This window comes from Bos indicus x Bos taurus, chromosome 17, assembly GCF_003369695.1.
Source record: "Bos indicus x Bos taurus breed Angus x Brahman F1 hybrid chromosome 17, Bos_hybrid_MaternalHap_v2.0, whole genome shotgun sequence".
NCBI classification, from domain to species: domain Eukaryota; kingdom Metazoa; phylum Chordata; class Mammalia; order Artiodactyla; family Bovidae; genus Bos; species Bos indicus x Bos taurus.
In genome coordinates, this window is record NC_040092.1 from 10,861,470 (window position 1) to 10,884,753 (window position 23,284).

At 40.4% G+C, this 23,284-nt stretch overlaps 1 protein-coding gene, 1 non-coding gene and 1 pseudogene across 7 annotated transcripts in view; all 3 read right to left on the reverse strand.

Annotated features, from left to right (window-relative positions):
* Positions 1-23,284, reverse strand: part of HECTD4 (HECT domain E3 ubiquitin protein ligase 4) — a 170,675-nt gene that overhangs the window by 78,988 nt on the left and 68,403 nt on the right. For all 6 annotated transcript variants that reach the window (XM_027566620.1, XM_027566619.1, XM_027566623.1 and 3 more), the window contains exons 8-14: positions 14,254-14,446; positions 10,714-10,872; positions 4,635-4,748; positions 3,751-3,891; positions 1,385-1,617; positions 868-1,013; positions 8-78 (exon numbers count right to left, since the gene is read on the reverse strand). In XM_027566620.1, coding sequence (XP_027422421.1) covers positions 8-78; positions 868-1,013; positions 1,385-1,617; positions 3,751-3,891; positions 4,635-4,748; positions 10,714-10,872; positions 14,254-14,446 — 1,057 coding nt within the window. The remainder of the gene's footprint in view (positions 1-7; positions 79-867; positions 1,014-1,384; positions 1,618-3,750; positions 3,892-4,634; positions 4,749-10,713; positions 10,873-14,253; positions 14,447-23,284) is intronic.
* Positions 4,755-6,685, reverse strand: LOC113907452 (annotated as a pseudogene).
* On the reverse strand, positions 4,972-5,119 carry LOC113875168. The gene has a single exon (XR_003506179.1). It is a non-coding gene; the product is annotated as a small nucleolar RNA SNORA79 (small nucleolar RNA).

Sequence of the window (23,284 nt, forward strand, 5' to 3'; positions counted from 1 at the left end):
TTCTCACCTTCTGTTAAGACCAGCTTAAGTAAGTTATTGATTTCAGTTTCACCTGGGTACAAGATATTTAAACCAGAGCTGAAATGACAGAAAAGTTGAAGTTTTTAAACACGTGTTCTAGAATATCCAAACTCTAAGTTTTAAAATTTTTATTAAAGATGCCATTTTGAGTACAGTTTCACCACTAAAAAGGCAGTGGAACCTAAATTTACTGTTGTGATTCAGTCCAATGACCGTCTTGATAAACAGGATCCCACTCCTCATATTTGTGAATTACCAAAATGATAACTTATCTGAGGCTAGATGCTGAACCAGTTAGAGAGAACTGAGTTATACAAAATCACTGTAGTGAAGCCAGCTAGATGTAGATTGTAGCAGAAAACCATTTGAGAAGTAACTGGCAGAGCAAAGATTAGAATCCAGGTCTGCCTGATGCCAAAGCCTGTTTCTTTTTTTAATTTATTTGGCTGCGTGGGACTCTGTTGCAGCATGTAAACTCATAGTTGTAGCATGTGGGATCTAGTTCCCGAATCAGGGATCAAACCTGGGCCCCCTGCACTGGGAGTGTGAAGTATTAGCCACTGGACCACCAGGGAAGTCCCCCAAAGCCTGTTTCTTAACCACCTTGCCACACTTTGACCAAAATGAGAAGAACATCTATTTGCAAACCACCAAAATATCTACTTATAGGGACTGTTTTTTTCTTTTGCTATTTTAAGATCCATACATGAGGAACGTCTGAGTCCCTGAGGTCCTGACTATGGGATGGGGCAGGAGACATGGGAGGCTAACAGCCTAGAGGGACAATTACAATGAAGCGCAGAAGAAGCCTTTGGTAGAGAGCACTAAGAAAATTGTGCTGATTACCTGATGGCAAGGCAGACCTCCTTCTGAATTTCAGGGCAAATTTGATCTTTGGGTGCCATCAACAACTGCCAAAGAAGCAATCCTGACCGTCGAATGATGTCTCGATTCCTTTCAGTTTGTGGGCTGAAGAAAAATTTAAACACCACCTACAGAAACAGAAGGGGTATATCTGAAAATGCTAATTCTACTGGGAATAAAATTATCCCTATGAAGAAAGAACAGGCTAGTTATTCTTATGAATAAATACCGAGGTGTATTTTTAAACACAATCTCTTCTATTGTGTAATGGTATAATTAAATATTTTACATGTATTAATTGCAATGAGCTACATATAGCAATATTCCATTAACTGCAGGGCAATGAGTATGATGGTTATTCTAATTACAGGATTAGAACGTGGTTAAGTTCCAAAACAGGAATGTGATAATATTTTTATCCTGGTAGAAATTAGCTGACGGAAGCCAGAGTCTGTGTTTCTTTTTCTCTATTTCAATTATCTCAAAACAGTATATTTACCTGAAAGACAACAAGAATGCAGCGTATAATACAGGTGTCTCCATTAACCATGGCCTTCTCCATAATGTCACAAATACTGCTCAGATGGTGTGCTTCAATGGGATGCTGTTTGCCCAAGACACTTGTGATTGGAAGATTGGGGTTGGTAGCAAGAAGATTGAGTTGGTGTATGCACATCGCACCAACGTGGTGCAATAATTGGTTTATAACCTCATTCGTGGTTATAGCCTCTTCTAGAAGATGAAAAGGAAAGTCTGTGAGGAAAGAAATCTCTGTGGGTGGTCACCACAGAACATACCTCTCACTTACAAAAGGTACATGCACGCTAGAAGAGACTAATTTGGCTCCAATCTCTGCCACTACTGCTGGAGAACTCTATTCCTTGCCACAGAGTGCTGGGGTGAAAACACCTGGGAATTTCCATTTTTTAAAAAAAGCGTAAGTAGCTACCACTTTTTGAGTCCTTCTATATGCTAGACAATGGGCTGAATGCTTTGCATGTATTACCTTACAATATCGCTATCAACTTTGATTATTTCAGCCCTGTTTTGTAGAGAAGTGACTCAAGAATCAGAGTCAGTAACTCACCTGAGATCACACAGATACTAATGGTAGAGTTGGGATGTGAATTCAGGCCATATCAGCTTAGATTCCATGCTGGTAACTCTTCTAGAAAAATCTCTATTCACCTATATTCAACTTTGCTGATTATTTTTCTGACCATCTCAAATCTGCTGTTGAGCCATTCTAATAATTTTTTTTTCTTAGTCACTGAACTTTTCAAATCCAGAATTTCCAACTAGTTCTTTTTTTTTTAAAACAAATAAACTCTTTGTTGAAATTCTCTATTTGTTTATAATTATGATCATTATACTTTCCTTTAGTCTTTTAAACATGGTTTTCTTTAGTTCTCTGAATGTATTTATAAAGGCTGCTTTAAAGTCTTCATCTTCTAAATCTAATATCTGAGTTTTGCCTGCAGTGTTTAGCTACTGGTTTCTCTGCTCACTTTTTAAAAAATTCTTCTTTCTATTTTACTATTTCTTTTCTTTCATTTGTTTATTTTTATTATTCTCATTTTTCTTTTTAAGGCTATCTTCCTAGCGGTAGGTAGGAAATAACCTTGTCTGAGTCACAGGTTGTGCTCCAACACCCTGAGCTAGTACGACTTCCACCCTGGATGGATCATGTTTTATGCGGGAAGCACAAAGTTTAGGCAGTTTTAAACTCTTCCATGCTTTTCACCTTCTGCTGGACCCTCTCAAATTTCTGCATGTGTATGACGGCTCATTTTCAGCCAGGCCTATGTGAACAGTTTGGGCCTTCTCTGGCTTCTTCAGATGTTTGGGGGAGCTTATGAAGGTCTTTTTGTAGCTTTCTCATTACCCAAATTTCACCAGTAAATTTCTGGCTAGTTTACTGGTTTGCTGCTTGCCCTAACCAGGACCACAACCTCAGGCTAGTTAAGCCACTGGTTGTCTCTGTTTGCCACCAAGACCACTACTGTTATTGACACTGCTGCTGAGCATGAGTTTTTCCCATGCTCCACTCCAAATCAGTCAGCCCCTTCTGGCAGCAAAGCTGCTGGCTTCCATGATCTGCCCCACCCTGCCAGAATTACGGCACTGATCAAGCTTACGGTGGGAGACAGGGGTATCTCCAGCTAAGAACACCACTGACTTCTACTGTTCTAGCCTAAGTTCAGTGGGTTTTTTGTTTTAATGAATACTGCTTCTGAATTTGTTATATCCCTTTGGTCAATTTCCAGAGTCTAGAAATACTTTTTTAGTTGGTATTTTAATTTTGTAGAAAGAGTTGTTTGTGATAATTCAGTTCATTTTATCACTGCTTTATCAAGAGAGGATTTGCTGAGCTACTCACTACTCCATACATACCACTGTAGTTGACTTTGAAGTCATGAGATTTTAAATTAATATTAAGTTAATAATTCTTAATATTAACAACTTTAATATTAAGAAATCTAAAGGTCATTTGCTGGATATTCTATCAAATTGTAAGTCTGTGTATAAGTAAGTTATTTTTAAAGCAAAACAAAACAAAACATAACATTATATAATCCCATGCCAAATACAAACAAAGAATGAATTTCTGTACTAAAGTTTTGACAATTCAGAAGGGTCGTAACAATTTCCTTTTAAAAAAAGTCTGTGGACCACCTCAAAAGCTCTATTTATTTACTTAATCATAAACCAATCAGATAACAAGAATTTTAAACTCTAAATTTGAAGAGGGAAGGCTGTTGACACACTTTGCTGCTTGGGGTACATTCCCACTTACACTGCTGCTGTGCTGTCTCTTATTTCCCGGGGGAGCATCTCTTCCCATAGGACAATGAGTGCACCCACCTTTGGGCTCAGTGATGATATGGCTGACTCCAAGTCTCTGGCAGACGTAATGGAAGGCCTGATTCCCAGGATTACACCACTGATCGATATAGTCATTTGAGCATGTCCACAGCATGTTGTTCACTGTATCATAACAGGCACCTGCAAAAAGAGCAATCTTTATACAACTATCATGTCTGGATATATACTTATATATATATATATATATATATACCTTTATACAACTATCACTGCTGGATATATACTTCTCATAAGCACTGCTAAAGAGTAGAAGGGCAAGGATGCTCCCCAGAGATGGCAAAGCAGTAGACTGGGGCTCAAAGGATTCAGTCTACTTGGCTTAACTCATATGTGAGAATGGAATAGTTTCAAGGAATAGAAAGTTTTTAGTCAGTGACTTACATTGTAACCTTTTCAACTCCAAAAAGGATTCAAGTAGCTTACATTAAAACTCAGGTACAATAGGACTAGTTAACATTAACACGCAGTAAAAGCCTTAGTAACTGAACCCTAAACTCAGAATCAAGTTTCCTAGGTGCCAAGGCAAACAGAATATCCAATATACTACATAATGCTCATCTTCTAACAATAAGAAGTATACCAAACCCTTAGGGGAAAGAAGTTTCTTTACAGCATGAACTTGAGAAAAATTTGTTATAGGATCATCATATAACCTATAACGGACAGTATCTTCAACCATAATTTATGCAGAGGAATTTCACATATGACAATTTCTTATATTAATCCTCACAACTAAAGAGTAGCATAAAAAAATTCTTTCAAGGAAACTAGAATACCATAGAGAACTGGCAAGACTTTTTGAGAGAAATTGCTAAAATTTTGAATTTTTCCAAGGACAATAAATGTGGGCTTTTAATTCTTACCCAATCCTGGTACAAGAGCACCACGCCCCAAGGAGCTTCCAGCAGCATCTATGAGGTCGGCACGACTTGTGAATTGACCATCCGAAATATTATACACCAAGCTAGAGGCCAGGACTTCGGAAACAAACAGTTTAGTAAGCCTTGAGATGAATGATGGTGAGTTAAATTTTAGCCTCTTAATATAAAGACTTTCATCAAAATCACATCTTGTTTTGGTTGTCTATTGGTATAACAGTGAGGAGACAAAAGACACATGTTAAGATCACACACACAAAAAAAACCCTGTCATAAAGTCTCTTCCAGTGTAGTGAATCATATTTTTTTCTTTTTTTTTCCCAATTGTTTGACTCCGCAAAATTCAGAAGGCACTAACGGACAGCCAACTCATCCCCATGGTGCCCAGAGTGAAGAGAAGTCAGCTTAGATGCACGATGGACTAAAATCCCACTACTCGGAGCTCCAAACGGTAAGAGGAACAGCCATCAAAGTGAAGTATATTTTTGAAAGTGTTTTTAAAACAGCAACTTTTACATACGGGTTTTTTCAATATAGATTGTCAAAAGGGTAATTGCAAGAGGGGTTATGATCATTAACATCAAAAAGTAGCAATATTTACAAGAAATACTTTACATACATTTGGTGCTCAATAAAGGTCAGAGGGTGTTCAAACACAAGTCAGTTGCTATCCTTCCAAGCACTGGCTCTAAAATTTGGAGAGATTTTGGCCTTTTCCCTTAACAAAGGCGAGTGCAGTGATGACAAGCATGCACTTTAGGATTCTGAATTTGAATTATAGCTCTACCACTTCTGTGTGACCCTGGCAAATTTACTGAACCTCTCAGTTGCCCCACGTGTAAAGTGGAGATAATAAAAGTATCTACTTTATACAGTTATTGTGAAGATTAAGTGAGTTAAAAAATACGTCAAGGATCTACACCAGCACATATATGCTAGCTGCTAATTTTTCTCCTGAAAAGGTTTTATTGGGACAGAGAGGAGGGGGCTCAGTCCTTCTTGGATGCTGCTTTCCTCATGGTGGCCGGGACATTACTCAGCTTCTCTCTCTCCCTCTCGGCACGGATATATGTCCCCACCTTTTTTCTTGATGAACTTGAGGGCCTGCTTGTTCTTGGGAGACCATGGCATGCTGCTCCTCAGGGGCAAAGGTGCACACCTTCTGCATCATGTCTGGTGGGGCTGTTCTTGTTCTTGGTCATCTGGTGGCCCTTGCTGAGGCCCCTGGCTAGGGGGTAGCACAGAGCCATAGTCACTGCTCTTCAATGGCTGCTGTGGCAGATGGGCTAGCTCTATTACTGATGTTATTTTCTTCCCCACTTTTCAACAGAAAATCTGAGCAGTGTCTCTCAAATTTCTCGCTTTTAGTCGCATCACCCTAGTAATCCAGATTCTCATCACGACTGACTTGAGCTGTGATCTAAATGGCACTCTTTGTTTCTTTTCTATTTTCTATTGTTCTGTCCTGCACACCAACAAATGGTCTTCTCCAAATCTCTTTTTCATTGTGTTTCCCATGCATATGCCTTTCCCCATGTGGCCACTTACATGAATAACAGCCATTTTTCAGGACAAACTCAAAACTTCATGAAGTGTCTCCCTTCTACCCCACTTGACAATGACCCTTTCTGTCTCTGATTCTGCAGCATTTACATCTGCTCCCCACGGTTCAGGCAGAGAAAACAGCATCATGCTTCGTTTTCTAGCTGTTTCACACACCGACATCATTTCTCCTAACCAGACTATGAGCTCTTACTCCACTTACTGAGTAGCCTCCACAGTGACCACTGTGGAAGAGAGCACAGAAGGAATTTCAGCATTTATTCATTCGTTGGTCTAAAATAGAATCACTGAGTAAGCTATATCCTCACAAAAAAATGGCACCATGAAAACCTGTTTTAATCAAGTGGGGCTAATTTCAATTGAGTGGGGGAAAAAACCATGCCAAGGAAACTAAATAAAAAGGTTTAAGATGATTAATGGTCAATAAAAAGACAAATAACCCAATTTTAAAATGGACAAAGAATTTGAATAGATATTTCTCCAAAGAATATACAAAAAGTCAATGAGCACAAGAAAAGATGTTCAACATCATTAATTGCTGCTGCTGCTGCTGCTAAGTCGCTTCAGTCGTGTCTGACTCTGTGCGACCCCAGAGACGGCAGCACACCAGGCTCCCCAGTCCCTGGGATTCTCCAGGCAAGAACACTGGAGTGGGTTGCCATTTCCTTCTCCAATGCATGAAAGTGAAAAGTGAAAGTGAAGTCGCTCAGTCATGTCTGACTCTTTGCAACCCCATGGACTGCAGCCCACCAGGCTCCTCCATCCATGGGATTTTCCAGGCAAGAGTACTGGAGTGGGGTGCCATTGCCTTCTCCATCATTAACTGCTAGGGAAATGCAAATCAAAACCACAATGATATACTACTTCATATCCACTAGGATGGCTAGTAAAGCAACAAGAACAACAAAAAGGGAAAATAACAAATGTTAGAGAGAATGTGGAAAAATTGGAACCATTGCTAATGAGCCTCTAAAATGGTACAGCCACGGGAAAACAGTTCAGCAGTCCCTCCAAAAGGTTAACAGAAGTACCACAGGACCTAGAATTTTCCTCTCACACATACACCCAAGAGAAATGACAACATGTCCACACGAAAACTTGTACATGAATGCTCATAGTAGCATTACTCAAAACAGCCAAAAAGCAGAAAGAATTCAAATGTCAATGCAGTATATCCATACAATCAAATATGATTTGGCCATAGAAAGAAATGAAGCAATGATTTGTGCTACAACATGGATGAAACTTGGGAACATTATGTTTCAGTTAAGAAAAAGCCAGTCACTAAGTCTGAGGAGGCCTTACTAATAGCTGTGAAAAGAAGAGAAGCAAAAAGCAAAGGAGAAAAGGAAAGATATAAACATCGGAATGCAGAGTTCCAAAGAATAGCAAGGAGAGAGAAGAAAGCCTCCCTCAGCAATCAGTGCAAAGAAATAGAGGAAAACAACAGAATGCGAAAGACCAGAGATCTCTTCAAGAAAATCAGAGATACCAAGGCAACATTTCATGCAAAGATGGGCTCAATAAAGGACAGAAATGGTATGGACCTGACAGAAGCAGAAGATATTAAGAAGAGGTGGCAAGAATACACAGAAGACCTGAACAAAAAAGATCTTCATGACCCAGATAATCACAATGGTGTGATCAATCACCTAGAGCCAGACATCCTGGAATGTGAAGTCAAGTGGGCCTTAGGAAGCATCACTACATACAAAGCTAGTGGAGGTGATGGAATTCCAGTTGAGCTATTTCAAATCCTAAAAGATGATGCTGTGAAAGTGCTGCACTCAATATGCCAGCAAATTTGGAAAACTCAGCAGTGGCCACAGGACTGGAAAAGGTCAGTTTTCATTCCAATCCCAAACAAAGGCAATGCCAAAGAATGCTCAAACTACCGCACAATTGCACTCATCTCACACGCTAGTAAAGTAATGCTCAAAATTCTCCAAGCCAGGCTTCAGCAATACATGAACTGTGAGCTTCCAGATGTTCAAGCTTTGTTTCAGAAAAGACAGAGGAACCAGAGATCAAATTCCCAATATCTGCTGGATCATCAAAAAAGCAAGAGTCCAGAAAAACATCTATGTCTGCTTTATTGACTATGCCAAAGTCTTTGACTGTGTGGATCACAATAAACTGTGGAAAATTCTGCAAGAGATGGGAATACCAGACCACCTGACCTGCCTCTTGAGAAACCTGTATATAGGTCAGGAAGCAACAGTTAGAACTGGATATGGGACAACAGACTGTTTCCAAATAGGAAAAGGAGTACGTCAAGGCTGTATATTGTCACCCTGCTTATTTAACTTATATGCAGAGTACATCATGAGAAACTGGGCTGGATGAAGCACAAGCTGGAATCAAGATTGCCCGGAGAAATATCAATAACCTCAGATATGCAGATGACACCACCCTTATGGCAGAAAATGAAGAATTGAACTAAAGAGCCTCTTGATGAAAGTCAAAGAGGAGAGTAAAAAAGTTGGCTTAAAATTCAACATTCAGAAAACTAAGATCATGGCATCCGGTCCCATCACTTCATGGCAAATAGATGCGGAAACAGTGGCTGACTTTATTTTTTGGGGGCTCCCAAATCACTGCGGATGGTGATTGCAACCATGAAATTAAAAGATGCTTACTCCTTGGAAATAAAGTTATGACCCACCTAGATAGCATATTAAAAAGCAGAGACATTACTTTGCCAATAAAGGTCCGACTAGTCAAGGCTATGGTTTTTCCAGTAGTCATGTATGGATGTGAGAGTTGGACTATAAAGAAAGCTGAGCAATGAAGAATTGATGCTTTTGACCTGTGGTGTTGGAGAAGACTCTTCAGAGTCCCTTGGACTGCAAGGAGATCCAACCAGTCCATCCTAAAGGAGATCAGTCCTGGGTGTTCATTGGAAGGACTGATGTTGAAGCTGAAACTCCAATACTTTGGCCACCTCAGGCAAAGAGCTGACTCATTTGAAAAGACCCTGATGCTGGGAAAGGTTGAGGGCAAGAGGAGAAGGGGACGACAGAGGATGAGATGGTTGGATGGCATCACTGACTCAATGTTCATGAGTTTGGGTAGGCTCCAGGATTTGGTTATGGACAGGGGGGCCTGGCGTGCTGCAGTCCATAGGGTCGCAAAGAGTCAGACACGACTGAGCGACTGAACTGAACTGAAATGAAAAGCACATATACTTCGTAATTCCACATATATGGAAAGTCTAGAATAGATAAGTCCATAGTCAGAAAGCACACTGGTGGAGGCCACAGGCTGGGTGAGGGGGTGGGGAAAGGAGTGGCTGCTAATGGGTATGGGATTTCTTTTTGGAGTGATAGAAATGTTTTATAATTAGATAGTGGTGATGGTTGGACAATTCTAAATATATAAAACCACTGAATTGTATATTTTAAATGGGTAAATTTTATGGTATGTAAGTTATACTTTAATCATGATAGTACACCTCCCTCTTTTATAAAAATATATGTACACTTAACACTAATGAATTTTTGCACATTATTTTGTATCATATACATTATTTGCTTAACATTTCAGAGACACATATGTGTCCTAAAATGGAGGCATTTCACAGACCTTTGCTTTCTACATTTTTTATTTTGTATTTGGGGTATAGCCAATTAACAATGTTGTGATAGTTTCAACTGAACAGCAAAGGGACTGAGCCATACGTATACACGTATCCATTTTCCCCCCAAACTCCCTTCCTGTCTGCTGCTGCTAAGTCACTTCAGTCGTATCCAACTCTGTGCGACCCCATAGACGGCAGCCCACCAGGCTCCCCCGTCCCTGGGATTCTCCAGGCAAGAACACTGGAGTGGGTTGCCATTTCCTTCTCCAATGCGTGAAAGTGAAAAGTGAAAGTGAAGTCACTCAGTCGTGTCCGACCCTCAGCGACCCCATGGACTTCAGCCTTCCAGGCTCCTCCATGGGATTTTCCAGGCAAGGGTACTGGAGTGGGGTGCCATTGCCTTCTCCGCCCTTCCTGTCTAGGTTGTTACATAACACTGAGCCAACTTCCCTGTGCTATACAGTAGGACCTTGCTGGTTATCCATGTTAAACATAGCAGTGTGTACATGTCTATCCCAAACTCCCTAACTATCCCTTGCCCCCATCCTTCCCCCCAAGAACCATAAGTTCGTTCTCTCACAGACTTATTTTAATAGCTCTATGGTGGGTAGTGTTCTTGCTGTGTCATCAATAAATAAAGTGATGACAGATTATTTTATTTCCTAAGATCTTTCTGACCTCATTATTATTCTGAGTAATTCTACAGGACAATAGTTTTCAGAAGTATACTATTACATCATCTACAAAAATTCTATTTTTCATTCCTCCTAGCCTATGATGATACTGATAGGGTTTTTTGTTGCTATCAAAGAGCTTTTGCAAACATTTAAGAGAGTAAGTGCAAAATCACTATTAGGAAAAACCTTATATTTCAGAGTCGGAGACAAATTGGGAAAAGAGCCATAAATAAAGTTCACTTACTTTTTAAAGACGACAAACCACTTGTTCCACCAAAAAGAGAGCGGGTGGCAGAGCTGCCTGATCCCCCTGGAGGTGGGACCAGCATCACCAAGTATGTACCACAGGTGTAAATGGGTGTCTTCCGAAGCATTTTTAGAGGAAGTCCACAGCTAGTATTTGCTGGTAAAAGGAATGAAAATGGTGAGTAACAACAGTTGACACACAGATTAACCTGATTACCAAACCAGAGTATGACAAGGGGGCCCCAAATTCTAGCAAGGATATACTAAGATTCAGAAAATAGAGCAAAAAATAATAAGCTAAGGCAAAAATAATGATCTTCTAGCTCCACAGCCTGGCCCCAAGCCCCCTGGTTCTATGATCTGAACATTTCTCAAAGGTGTTCCCAGTACTCAATATGCCCTTATGGCTCTAAAAAATCTTTCAAAGGAATGAATCCTCACATGGACTAAATCTCAAAATAAAAGAAGAATCCTACTGTTTATATTTCCCCCTAGGAAACTGTCCTCCAGTAGAGATCTTTTCATTTTATATAGAACAAATTCTTAATAGGCTTGTGATATTTCATTCATTATAAACAGCTTTAAACATGGAATCAGCCAGAAATTTCAACCCATAACCAGTTAATAAAAGCTTTCACAGTATCTATCACAAAATAATTTTATGCCTGCAGGATTTATAACCGATGATGCATTTTATTTCTTTTTTTTTTTAGGATCAGTGACATAAACTATCATTAAGAAAATAATTATTGTTTATAATTAAAAGGTATAAAATGTACTTTAATTTCCCTTACTCACTGGCAGATATGAAAACGTAGGGTGAACTGAAGTATTAGTCTAGTGAGGATTGATGACGGCAGCAGAAAGTCAATCAGAGTGTTTTACCTAGGAAGCTGTCAGGGTATAAAATATAACTGCCTACATAGACATAAAATTATCTTTAGATGGTTTAGATTAGAAAAGTGAGACAAGCGAAATCTAATCTGTCATTGCTTTGAATGCTTGTGGTTCTAAATTCCATTTTTTAAAACTTCAAGCCTCCAATAAATATATTCTTCATTTAGGACATAAATCCAGTAGCATAAATTTCCATAAGTATGAAACCCTAAAAAGCTAGCAACTTTGTGAGCATAACATTTTCACTGAGATTTTTTTTAATAGACATATCTTATTAACATAGTAAGAGGTATTAGTTTACCACAGAATAAAAAATCCTAGACCTTCTGAATGTTGAATAATTGTCAAAAATTCACTTAGCCTATTACTGATGAATTTTTATGTAACATCATGTTTAAATAAATACATCAAGAATGTGCATAAAAGTACAATGATTGAGATCACATATTTAGAATACAAGTAATAGTTTCAGAGGAACTAAATATACCTCGCCTACTGAGTCCTCTTTTTGATATCACTCATATTTTCTTAGGTAACAAACATTCCTTTAGCATTTCTATTGTGCAGGTAGGATTCAATTTTCTTCCAAGGGACAAACCCAGATCAAGCCTTCAGCTTATCAAGAAAACATTTATTTAGGTAATAAGGACTGCTCTCTACAAAGTATTGCCTATAACTCAAATTATCCACAGACCCAAGTTATAATAACTATTAGTAAATTTCTAACTTGTATTTGATATAATAGAGATCTATAGAAGTAAAATATTATCCTTAAATTCTAATATGGACTAATAAATATTTAAAATTTTATAGTCTCACAAAGAATTAATCACAAATATTTTTTCTGAACATTTCAATTTATAAAAGGATGAAAACATAAAATTGCATTAAATTCATTAAACATATATTTATTCAGATCATTTTTCTCTACATGGCATCTTTTTCTAGCCTTATCTTTTACTACAGGTCATGATTTGTCATAAATTCATGTAGTTGATATGTAATATGAAAACTCTCCAAGAATAATGGTTCTTGACTTTTGGGGGTGGTCATAAGAGACCGTGAAACTCTGATGAAAATTATGATGATACACATACTATGTTATTTAAAACTTTGGGAAAGGATGCTTATGAAACACTGAATTTTTACCCTAGTTAAGGATTCCTGCTTTAAAAGTACAGAACAGTGTGTTTAGAAGGCTACCTTTTACTGAGAAAAGAAGAACAATAAAAATACATAAATTTATCTTTACATTAATTTCTCTTTGCATAAAAAAAAAAAACAAACAACTCTGCCAGGATAAATAGAAACTAATAAATAGAGCTACCTATAGGGGGCAGGGTGGGGCAAATAACAGAATACACCAGGATACTGGAGTAAGATTTTTCTGCATGTACCATTTATATTGTTTTCACTTTCAAACTCTGTAAACACATTATCTATTTCAAAATATTACAGTGCAAACACTAAGTGCCAAAGTCCAGAAAAATCAGTCTCTGTTGTAGAGGGTTTGCCTTTTATTTGCTTGGTCGAGAATATGTTTAGTGAAAGTGGAAGTGTTAGTTGCTCAGTCCTGCCTGACTCTTTGCAACCCCATGGATTATAGCCTGACAGGCTCCTCTGTCCATGGAACTCTCCAGGCAAGAAAACTGGAGTGGGCAGCCATTCTCTTCTCCAGGGTATCTTCTTGACCTGGGAATGAACCCAGGTCTCCTGCACTGCAAGCAGATTCTTTACCCATCCCAGCCATCATGGAAGCCCATATTTAGTGAAGATGATGTTAAATGTGAATTTTTTACATTCATGAAGCATATACTAAACATGAAAATAATTTATACTAACAGTAATGACAAAGTATTTACAATTAAGGAGAGAGCTGTGTTGAATTCTTACAGATTCTTGCTAATTCATGTTCACAGCCAACAGTATGTGTTAGCTTGGAATAAAAAAAAAAAGAACAATGACTGGAAGGACACAAAAAGGTGAACTATGTAAAGCAAACTGCTTTGTAAGTCTGTAAGAGCTCAATAACAAGTACTGCCTGAATTCCACAGGCAGCATGCACTAACCACAAGCTGAATCCATCAAGCCATGAAAAGGCATGGAGGAACTGTAAAGGCATATATTATTAAGTGAAAGAAGCCTATATGAAAAGGCTATATTCTGTATAAATCTGATTATATGATATTCTGTAAAAGGCAAAACTATGAAGACAATAAAAGATCAGTGGTGGCCAGGGTTTTTGGGGTGGGGAAGGATGAATAGGTAGAGTGCAAAGGACTTTTAAGGCTATACAACTACTCTATGTGATACAATAATGATGCACACAGGTCATTATGCATTTTTCCAAACCCATGGAATGTACACCACCACCAAGAGTGAACCCTAAGGTGAACTGTGGACTCTGGGTGATTATTATGTGTCTTGGTGGGTTCATTGATTGTGACAAGTGCACCACGCTGGTGGGGGATGCTGATAATAAGGGGGGCTGTGCACATGTAGGGGTGGGAGGTATACAAAAAATCTGTACCTTCAATTTTGCTGCAAACCTAAAACTGCTCTAAGATAATACTCTCAAAACATGCATAGAGCTGAATGAAGCTGTACAAGGTAAACATGAGATAAGCGAAGGGCAGCCGACCTGCTTGGTCCTCTTTCAGGGTGTTGGAGATGGTGGAGCCGGTGAGGGCAGCCAGTGTTGCGGACGGCGAGGCTCGGTAACGGGACAGTCTGCTCAGGAGCATCTCATTAATGCTTTTTGCAGACTCGCCCTCTTTTCTCATTAGAATTGTGCGTTCCTGAAGCGGGTTGGCTACGAATACACCATTTTCCACCTGATATTTAAAGAAAAAGAAGGTCTTAAATGGAACCTGTTTCCATTCAGTGAGCAAACTTCTCCTTCGGAAGTGTATTATTGTCACCTGGTTACTCAAAAGCATTTCCCAAAATTGTACCTGAGTAGGTGTACACCACAAAACCTAATTGCTCTACAGAAGCTGAGAACAAAAGGGAAGCTATGAGATGTTTGAGAGCTTTCACTTTTAATAGTCCAGATTCTTAAAAGTAATGAGCCAAGTTTAATAGGTTCTACGAGGGTTGTTGATGAAAATTCCTCATACTGAATTCCACAGGCAGCTCTCACTAATTACAAGCTTCTGACAGGTACAAGTAAGATGAGAGGAAAACAAATCAATCAGGTCTTGATTTACTATTAAGTACAGCCATGAGGATTATATCTTCTTGAAATATAATTAGTGGCTAAAATCCAAACTCTGTAATAACAGCAGTCAACATTAGCCCCAGCTGCTCGGGGATTGGCAGAGCAACAGTAGAGAAAGGCAGACTCTGTCTGCTAAAAATATATGCCAGCTTCAACTGGATCCTTGCTGGTACTTGGCAGTTCTTCCTTCATCGTTTGATTATAACCCAGCAAAAGCTCTGGGGCGGTGATTCCAAAGTTCTTCCACCAAATTTTGAGTATGGCTTTAAGCAGACCACCTGCCTTTTATTATTACTGAAAAGATCCAGACCACTTACTATAAGCTGCTCCCACTTGTCTCTCTTCCCACTCAAGAATCTTGGTGTTCAGCCTCATTTATTCTTTTCCTCTTAATTCAGAGGAAGAAGCATTTCCGCCTCCTCTCTAACTGCCCCCTCAATTATCTCCCATCTGCCCCCTTCACCCTCACAGTCTCCCTCTCTGATGTCCTTCTTTTTGGTTTCAAATATTCACAGGTCTCCGAGATCTTAAAGAAAACATTGGCGGCCCATTGCAATACCATCCCTCTTCTCAACTTCCATTCACTGTCAGATGTCTCAGATATACCTAAAGCAGCCTCTTCATCCACTGCCCGCTCCAGACCAGACTTCTGGGTCTGGCGGGAGTCTCAGAAACTGGTGCCATGAGTGAAGAGAGGCAGAAATAGAGATAAGAAAGAACAGGAGTGCAAAGTAGACAGGCTTCCAGAAGCAAACAAAAAGCAGTGAAGGAGTCCAAAGTGAAAAGTTGGTAACAGAGAAGAGGCTAGAGAAAGCAAACTGAGGAGCACAGCCAGGCAAGGTTCCGAGAGGTGGATGGATCTGGTGGGGGAGGCTTTTACGAGACATTCACGAAAGATAAGCAAAAGGTTTCTTAGAGTTTGAAAATGCTGTTTCTATTTCCTCACCTCTGCCTCTTAACGCTTTACAGCTACTTAACTCAGTTCCCTCTAACAAGTGAACATTCTTGATGGTCAAGAGGAACCTAAAACCAAAATCATCAAGCTTTTCCTTGTCTTCTGTGTAGGCTGTGCCATGGTTGCCAGAAACCTTGGCGTTGTCCTGCCTCAGTCTCAGCGGTAGAATACAATCCTGGTTTGTTTCTTTTCAACATGAACATGTACCTATGTGTAAGGGACTCTTCTAATGAGCAAAGTCAACAGTTCCTGCCCTCTGTGTGTTCCTCTTATCTGCTGGTTCCCATCTCCACTTACTTAAATGGGAGTCTGCTTAGGATTAGACCCCACCTCTGGTTCACACCATTCAGGTATGACCTAAATCAAATCCCTTATGATTATACAGTGGAAGTGAGAAATAGATTTAAGGGACTAGATCTGATAGATAGAGTGCCTGATGAACTATGACACTGTACAGGAGACAGGGATCAAGATCATCTCCATGGAAAAGAAATGCAAAAAAGCAAAATGGCTGTCTGAGGAGGCTTTACAAATAGCTGTGAAAAGAAGAGAAGTGAAAAGCAAGGGAGAAAAGGAAAGATATAAACAGCTGAATGCAGAGTTCCAAAGAAGAGCAAGAAGAGATAAGAAAGCCTTCCTCAGAGATCAATGCAAAGAAATACAGGAAAACAATAGAATGGGAAAGACTAGAGGTCTCTTCAAGAAAATTAGAGGTACCAAGGGAACATTTCATGCAAAGATGGGCTCAATAAAGGACAGAAATGGTATGGATCTAACAGAAGCAGAAGATATTAAGAAGAGGTGGCAAGAATACACAGAAGAACTGTACAAAAAAGATCTTCATGACCCAGATAATCATGATGGTGTGATCACTGACCTAGAGCCAGACATCCTGGAATGTGAAGTCAAGTGGGCCTTAGGAAGCATCACTACGAACAAAGCTAGTGGAGGTGATGGAATTCCAGTTGAGCTATTTCAAATCCTAAAAGATGATGCTGTGAAAGTGCTGCACTCAATATGCCAGCAAATTTGGAAAACTCAGCAGTGGCCACAGGACTGGAAAAGGTCAGTTTTCATTCCAATCCCAAACAAAGGCAATGTCAAAGAATGCTCAAACTACCACACAATTGCACTCATCTCACACACTAGTAAAGTAATGCTCAAAATTCTCCAAGCCAGGCTTCAGCAATACGTGAACTGTGAACTTCCGGATGTTCAAACTGGTTTCAGAAAAGGCAGAGGAACCAGACATCAAATTGCCAACATCTGCTGGATTATCGAAAAAGCAAGAGAGTTCCAGAAAAACATCTATTTCTGCTTTACTGACTACGCCAAAGCCTTTGACTGTGTGGATCACAATAAACTGCGGAAAATTCTGCAAGAGATGGGAATACCAGACCACCTGACCTGCCTCTTGAGAAACCTGTATACAGGTCAGGAAGCAACAGTTCGAACTGGACATGGAACAACAGACTGGTTCCAAATAGGAAGAGGAGTACGTCAAGGCTGTATATTGTCACCATGCTTATTTAACTTATATGCAGAATACATCATGAGAAACACTGGGCTGGAAGAAACACAAGCTGGAATCAAGATTGCTGGGAGAAATATCAATAACCTCAGATATGCAGATGACGCCACCCTTATGGCAGAAAGTGAAGAGGAACTAAAAACCCTCTTGATGAAAGTGAAAGAGGAGAGTGAAAAAGTTGGCTTAAAGCTCAACATTCAGAAAACGAAGATCATGGCATCCAGTCCCATCACTTCATGGCAAATAGATGGGGAAACAGTGGAAACAGTTTCAGACATTATTTTTTTGGGCTCCAAAATCACTGCAGATGGTGACTGCAGCCATGAAACTAAAAGACGCTTACTCCTTGGAAGGAAAGTTATGACCAACCTAGATAGCATATTAAAAAGCAGAGACATTACTTTGCCAACAAAGGTCCGACTAGTCAAGGCTATGGTTTTTCCAGGGGTCATGTACGGATGTGAGAGTTGGAATGTGAAGAAAGCTGAGAGCCGAAGAATTGATGCTTTTGAACTGTGGTGTTGAAGACTCTTGAGAGTCCCTTGGACTGCAAGGAGATCCAACCAGTCCATTCTGAAGGAGATCGGCCCTGGGATTTCTTTGGAAGGAATGATGCTAAAGCTGAAACTCCAGTACTTTGGCCAGCTCATGCGAAGAGTTGACTCATTGGAAAAGACCGTGATGCTGGGAGGGATTGGGGGCAGGAGGAGAAGGGGACGACAGAGGATGAGATGGCTGGATGGCATCACTGACTTGATGGACGTGAGTCTGAGTGAACTCCGGGAGTTGGTGGTGGACAGGGAGGCCTGGCGTGCTGCAATTCATGGGGTCGCAAACAGTCGGACACGACTAAGCGACTGAACTGAACTGAACTGGTTCTAAAACCTTTGCTGGAACACCCTGTCCCTAGATCCTCCTGTGTGTGCCTGGCTCTTTCCCATCATTTAGGTCTTACATAGAAAGTCACCTCCTCAAAGAGGCTTTCCATGATTACCAAAGAAGAATCCCCTCCACCCTCTCCTACTCGCCCCAGACAAGCCAGAGCACAACATCCAGTCATGTTATCTGCACAGCACTTACCATTCTCTGAAATGATCTTACTCATTAATTCATTTATTATTTGACTTTCTACCTCCACCCCACCTCAGCTGAATGCCGGCTCCCCAAGAGCCAGGATCCTGCCTGCCTTGTTCACTGTCTCATTTCCAGCACTCACAAAGCACATGGTAAATACTTGAAGCTCTGCTGAATAAACAGATCTGTGTCCTTACTCAAGAGGAGGGCATGCAAACCACTCCAGTATTCTTGCCTGGAGAATCCCATGGACAGAGGAGCCTGGCGGGCTACATCCATGCGGTCACAAAGAGTCGGACACGACTGAAGCGACAGCATGCACACACGTCCTGACCCAAATCCAATCCTACCTCTCCATGGCAACTCCTACATTGCTATATACAGACCCATCCTTGCTACTGGGATTCAGCACAACTTTTCTAACTGCCTCCCACTCCCCAGCACTTCAGCTAGAATAGCCTATGTCGCCTAAAATTGAACACATCCACATCTTCCCACAGTGTGTTACCCCCACCCTTCAGCTAGATTCACGTTTACCGAGTGTAGCTCTATTTATGTTGCACAACTCTAAATATGACCCTTCAAAGGCATCCAGATTAAAAAATCAATCACTTGGCATTCAAAAGCACTGCCCAATCTGGCTCCATAAGAAAAACAATGACTAAATTAAGAAAAAAAAAGTCATGCTATTGTGTTTAAGTACTTTGAAAATATTGAAAAGAAAACCTGATAAAGCACCCGTGAGAAGCAAAGAGGACTCAGCTTTGGTGCCCAAGTAGTAAATCTGGGAACCTCTATACTTAGCAAAGCATTTCTTTGGGATGAAAAAGCTACTAGCGATTTTGAAAGGAGCGGGAAGAGCCTGGGAGGAGTGAGAAGCAGCACACAGCTAGTGATGACGAGAAGCTTCCCTCTGGCTCCCTTCCTGGCCCAAGCCACCACCTCAAGTCCAGTGACCATCCAGCCTCTCAACTTGGTCTCCCTACTTTGACCCCGTATGTTTTACTACATTAGCCAAAGATTCATTTACAGATGAAAATAAAATCATGTCTTTCCCTGTCTGAAGCCCTGCATCAGCTTCCCAATAAATTTAAAACAAAACTCAAATGGCTGGTAAGGCCCATGGGGTCCAACATCCACTGACCTCCCTGCTTCGGTCCCCGCTTCTCCCCACACTTTCCGGGCGCTGCCTTCTGTCCCTCCTCTAAAACGCCTGCATGCTAGGCCTGTACTTGCTGATCCCTCTTTCTGGACTGGACTAGTTCTGGTTTGCCTGAGACTGTCCTGGTTTTAGCACCAACGGTCCATGTCCTAAGAAATGTCTCAGGTCCTGGCAAACGGGGAGGGTTGGTTGCCTTCTTTGGCAGGATAGATGATTGCTTCTCATCACTCTCATTTCAGCTCAAATGTCCTTCCTCAGAATGGCCCTCTCTGCCAGGCAAACCAGAGTGGCTCGCCACCTCTACCCCCTCACTCTCTATCACATTACCCTGTTTTATTTTCTCCCCAGCATTTGTCAGTAGCTGAAATTATTTTGTCCTTGTATTTCCTTTCTTACTAATTCCCCATACTCTGATGTAAGCTCCTTGAAAACAAAGGCTTTTACCCTGCTACCCAGACAAGGCACTGGATTAACACTGAATGAATGAAGGTCATCTCAGCTATCCGAATCATAATTTAAAGGAAATCATAAACCAATGGAGTTGAAGGGGGAGAGGCACCTAGTGCATCCCTTATTATACTGACCATATAGTTAAGAACAGATCTAAAAAAGAGACAAAACATCAGTAAAATTGTCACTGAATCTATCTGAAGAACAGCAGCTTACAGAAAGCACATGGGGACAGGAAGAAGTCTCAGAGCAAAACAGAACTCAAGATGTAAAACACGTGCCCTGAAAAGGTAAAAGAGAGTCACAGAAGATTCTCAAGCAAGGATGTGTCCAGTGCACAGGTAATGAAATCAGGCAGAGAGAGTCCATGCCTTGGTTATTCTATAATCTTAAAGGAAAAGGTTAAAATTAAGAATAAGGTATTTCCTGCTGATCACCATGTTGGTACTGCCACAGCTGAATTCTGCACCAAAGCAAAACGGATAAGGAGGGACAGGATTATATTTTACATAAAATAATTTATAAGGAATGGTAAGAAGGGTCTTTTTGATAAGATGATACGTGAGCAGAGACCTAAAAAGAGAGAACGAGCTGTCTGTTTATCTGCAGATGACACTGCACAAGGCCCGGAAGGGAGAAACACGTTCAGTGCCCGTGTGTCAGCCAGGAGCTCAGGTGGGGCTGGAGTGGAGTGACAGAAGCCCCAGATCACACAGGACTTTTACGGAGGTGAAGGGGGTTGGGAGACACTTTGAAGGTAAAGCAGGCAATATATGCTGACTAGGCAAGGAATTGGGGAAGGGAAAAAAGAGGAAGAGAGAGGGACAGCTCCGAAGGTCTCTGACCAGCACCAAAAGGACACAGATGTCATGAAGTGAAATGGGAGAGCCTGAGGCAGAAGGAGATCTGGGGTAAAATCAGGAGTTTGGTAGAGGGCATATTTAGCTTGAGGGAACTATCAGACTTCCAACTGGAAAAGTCTCATATCCTGAGCATATACAAACACCCACCCACATCAATATGCATGCAGAGCCTCAGGGACAGGTTTTGGCTGAGAAGCAAAACTAAGCATCATCTATACAGAGAGGTGTTTAAAGCTATAAGACAGGATGAGATCAACGAGGGAGTACGAGCAGACAGAGTAGACAGAAGTGGTCCTAGAAATAGGTCCTGGTGCCCTTGACTGTTGAGAGATTAGGAAGACAGGAGATAGGAAACACCAGTGACGAGAGAAGCCCTAAGAGTGTCCCAAAGTCCATATGAAAACAGTTTCAAGAATGGGGGAGTGAGATCACATTAAATACTGCTAGAAGGTCAAGTAAAAAGAAAAAAGGGGTGCCCTTGAATTTACTATTGTGGAAGTCCCTGGGGAACATGGGAAGAGCTGCTATGGTGGCATGGTGAGACTGCAGCAGGTTCAAGAGCGAACAGAAGGAAAGTAAAACAGTAAGAATAAACTCTTTTAAGCACATTGCTGTAAAGAGGAACCAAAGATAGGGGAGTAGAGGAGAATGAGGGTCAAGGGAGTTTGTTCTGCTTTTTCAAGACTGAATATCCTCTCCTGTATTTATATGCTGTGGTGAATGGTCCACTGAGAGAGGAAAGTTAGTATCATAGGAAAAGGCCAATTCCAGAGAATCCATACCTGCCCACCACAATTTTATCACACAGTAGGTAGTGACTGATTACACACAGTGCACTGAACCAAGCTTTCTATACTACAATATAACCTGGAAATTAATTTACTTCAGTCTACACAGATCTGCCCACTGCTTTTTAATGGCTACACAGTGTTCCTTTCTGTGATAGTATCATAAGCAGAAAGCCAGGTATGTATCTTTGTTTAGCTTCCCAAGTCAGTATTTTAGAAGTTGCTAAATTAATGGCAGGTGATGCTTAAAATTTTCTTATCTTATGATGAAAAATTTCAAATATAGGTAAAAATTGTGAATAGTATAATGAACTTTCATATATTCATCATTCAATTTCAACTATTATCCAGATATACCCAAATCTGTTTAACCCACCTATCTCTTTTTTACTCCATTTTAAAGCATGTCCCAGACATCATGAAATTTCACTTCTGAATATTTCACTGCTGCTGCTGCTGCTGCCAAGTCGCTTCAGTCGTGTCCGACTCTGTGAGACCCCATAGATGGCAGCCCACCAGGCACCCCCATCCCTGGGATTCTCCAGGCAAGAACACTGGAGTGGGTTGCCATTTCCTTCTCCAATGCATGAAAGTGAAGAGTGAAAGTGAAGTTGCTCAGTCGTGTCCAACTCTTAATGACCCCATGGACTGCAGCCCACCAGGCTCCTCCATCCATGGGATTTTCCAGGCAAGAGTACTGGAGTGGGGTGCCATTGCCTTCTCCGCACTACTCATCTCTAAAAATATGGACATTTTCTTACATAATCACAATGCCATTATCATAACTTTAAAAATAAGAATATACTCCTTGGTTTCCTCTAATACTTATTTTACATTCAAATTCCAAATTGTCTCCAAATTTTCTTTTCTATAAATGGTCCATTGGATTCAGACTCCAAAAGTGACTCAAAGGTTACTGTTTTAATCTATAGCAGGCCCTTGAGCATCTCCCCAACTTTTTATTTCATGCCACAGGCAAAGGCTTGTAGTTGTTCTATTTCCTCCAGGGCAGGTATGAGCTTTTGATCCTATATGTCTAAAAATATCTTTATGTTGTTTTTATGATTGATTGATATTTTGGCTGACTACCTGACTTCTGGGTTAGATATTGATTTCCCCCAGATTTTTTGAAGTACTGCCCCATTTTTACATCTAGTAATGAGACTGAACAGCCTGGTGTTCTTCTTATACCTCATTATTTATACATGATTTTATTTTACCTCCAGAAGCTTTAGAATCCTCTTTGCTCCTGATAATCTGAAATGTCAAGATGAGGTGCCAGTGTGGACATTTTTCATTCACTGTGCCAAAGACCTTTTAATCTGGACATCAGTGTCCTTTAGTTTGACATTTTTCTTCTATTATTTCTTTGATAATATCTTATTTTCTGTTCTCTTTTGGGAACTACTGTTACTAAGTATCCAGAAGGATTATTCCTTTATGTCTTTTATCTTTTCATATTCTGAGAGTCCTTTTTCCATGACATCCTGTTCTGTTTTATGAACGCAGTATCTTCTCATATGTCTCACAGAGTAGTAAGTGCTAATGAGGTCTTTATCTTACTCTATTAGCTGTTTTTCTGATTTCTTTTTCTTATTTTTAGTTTCCAATCTAGAGACTTTCCTAGTT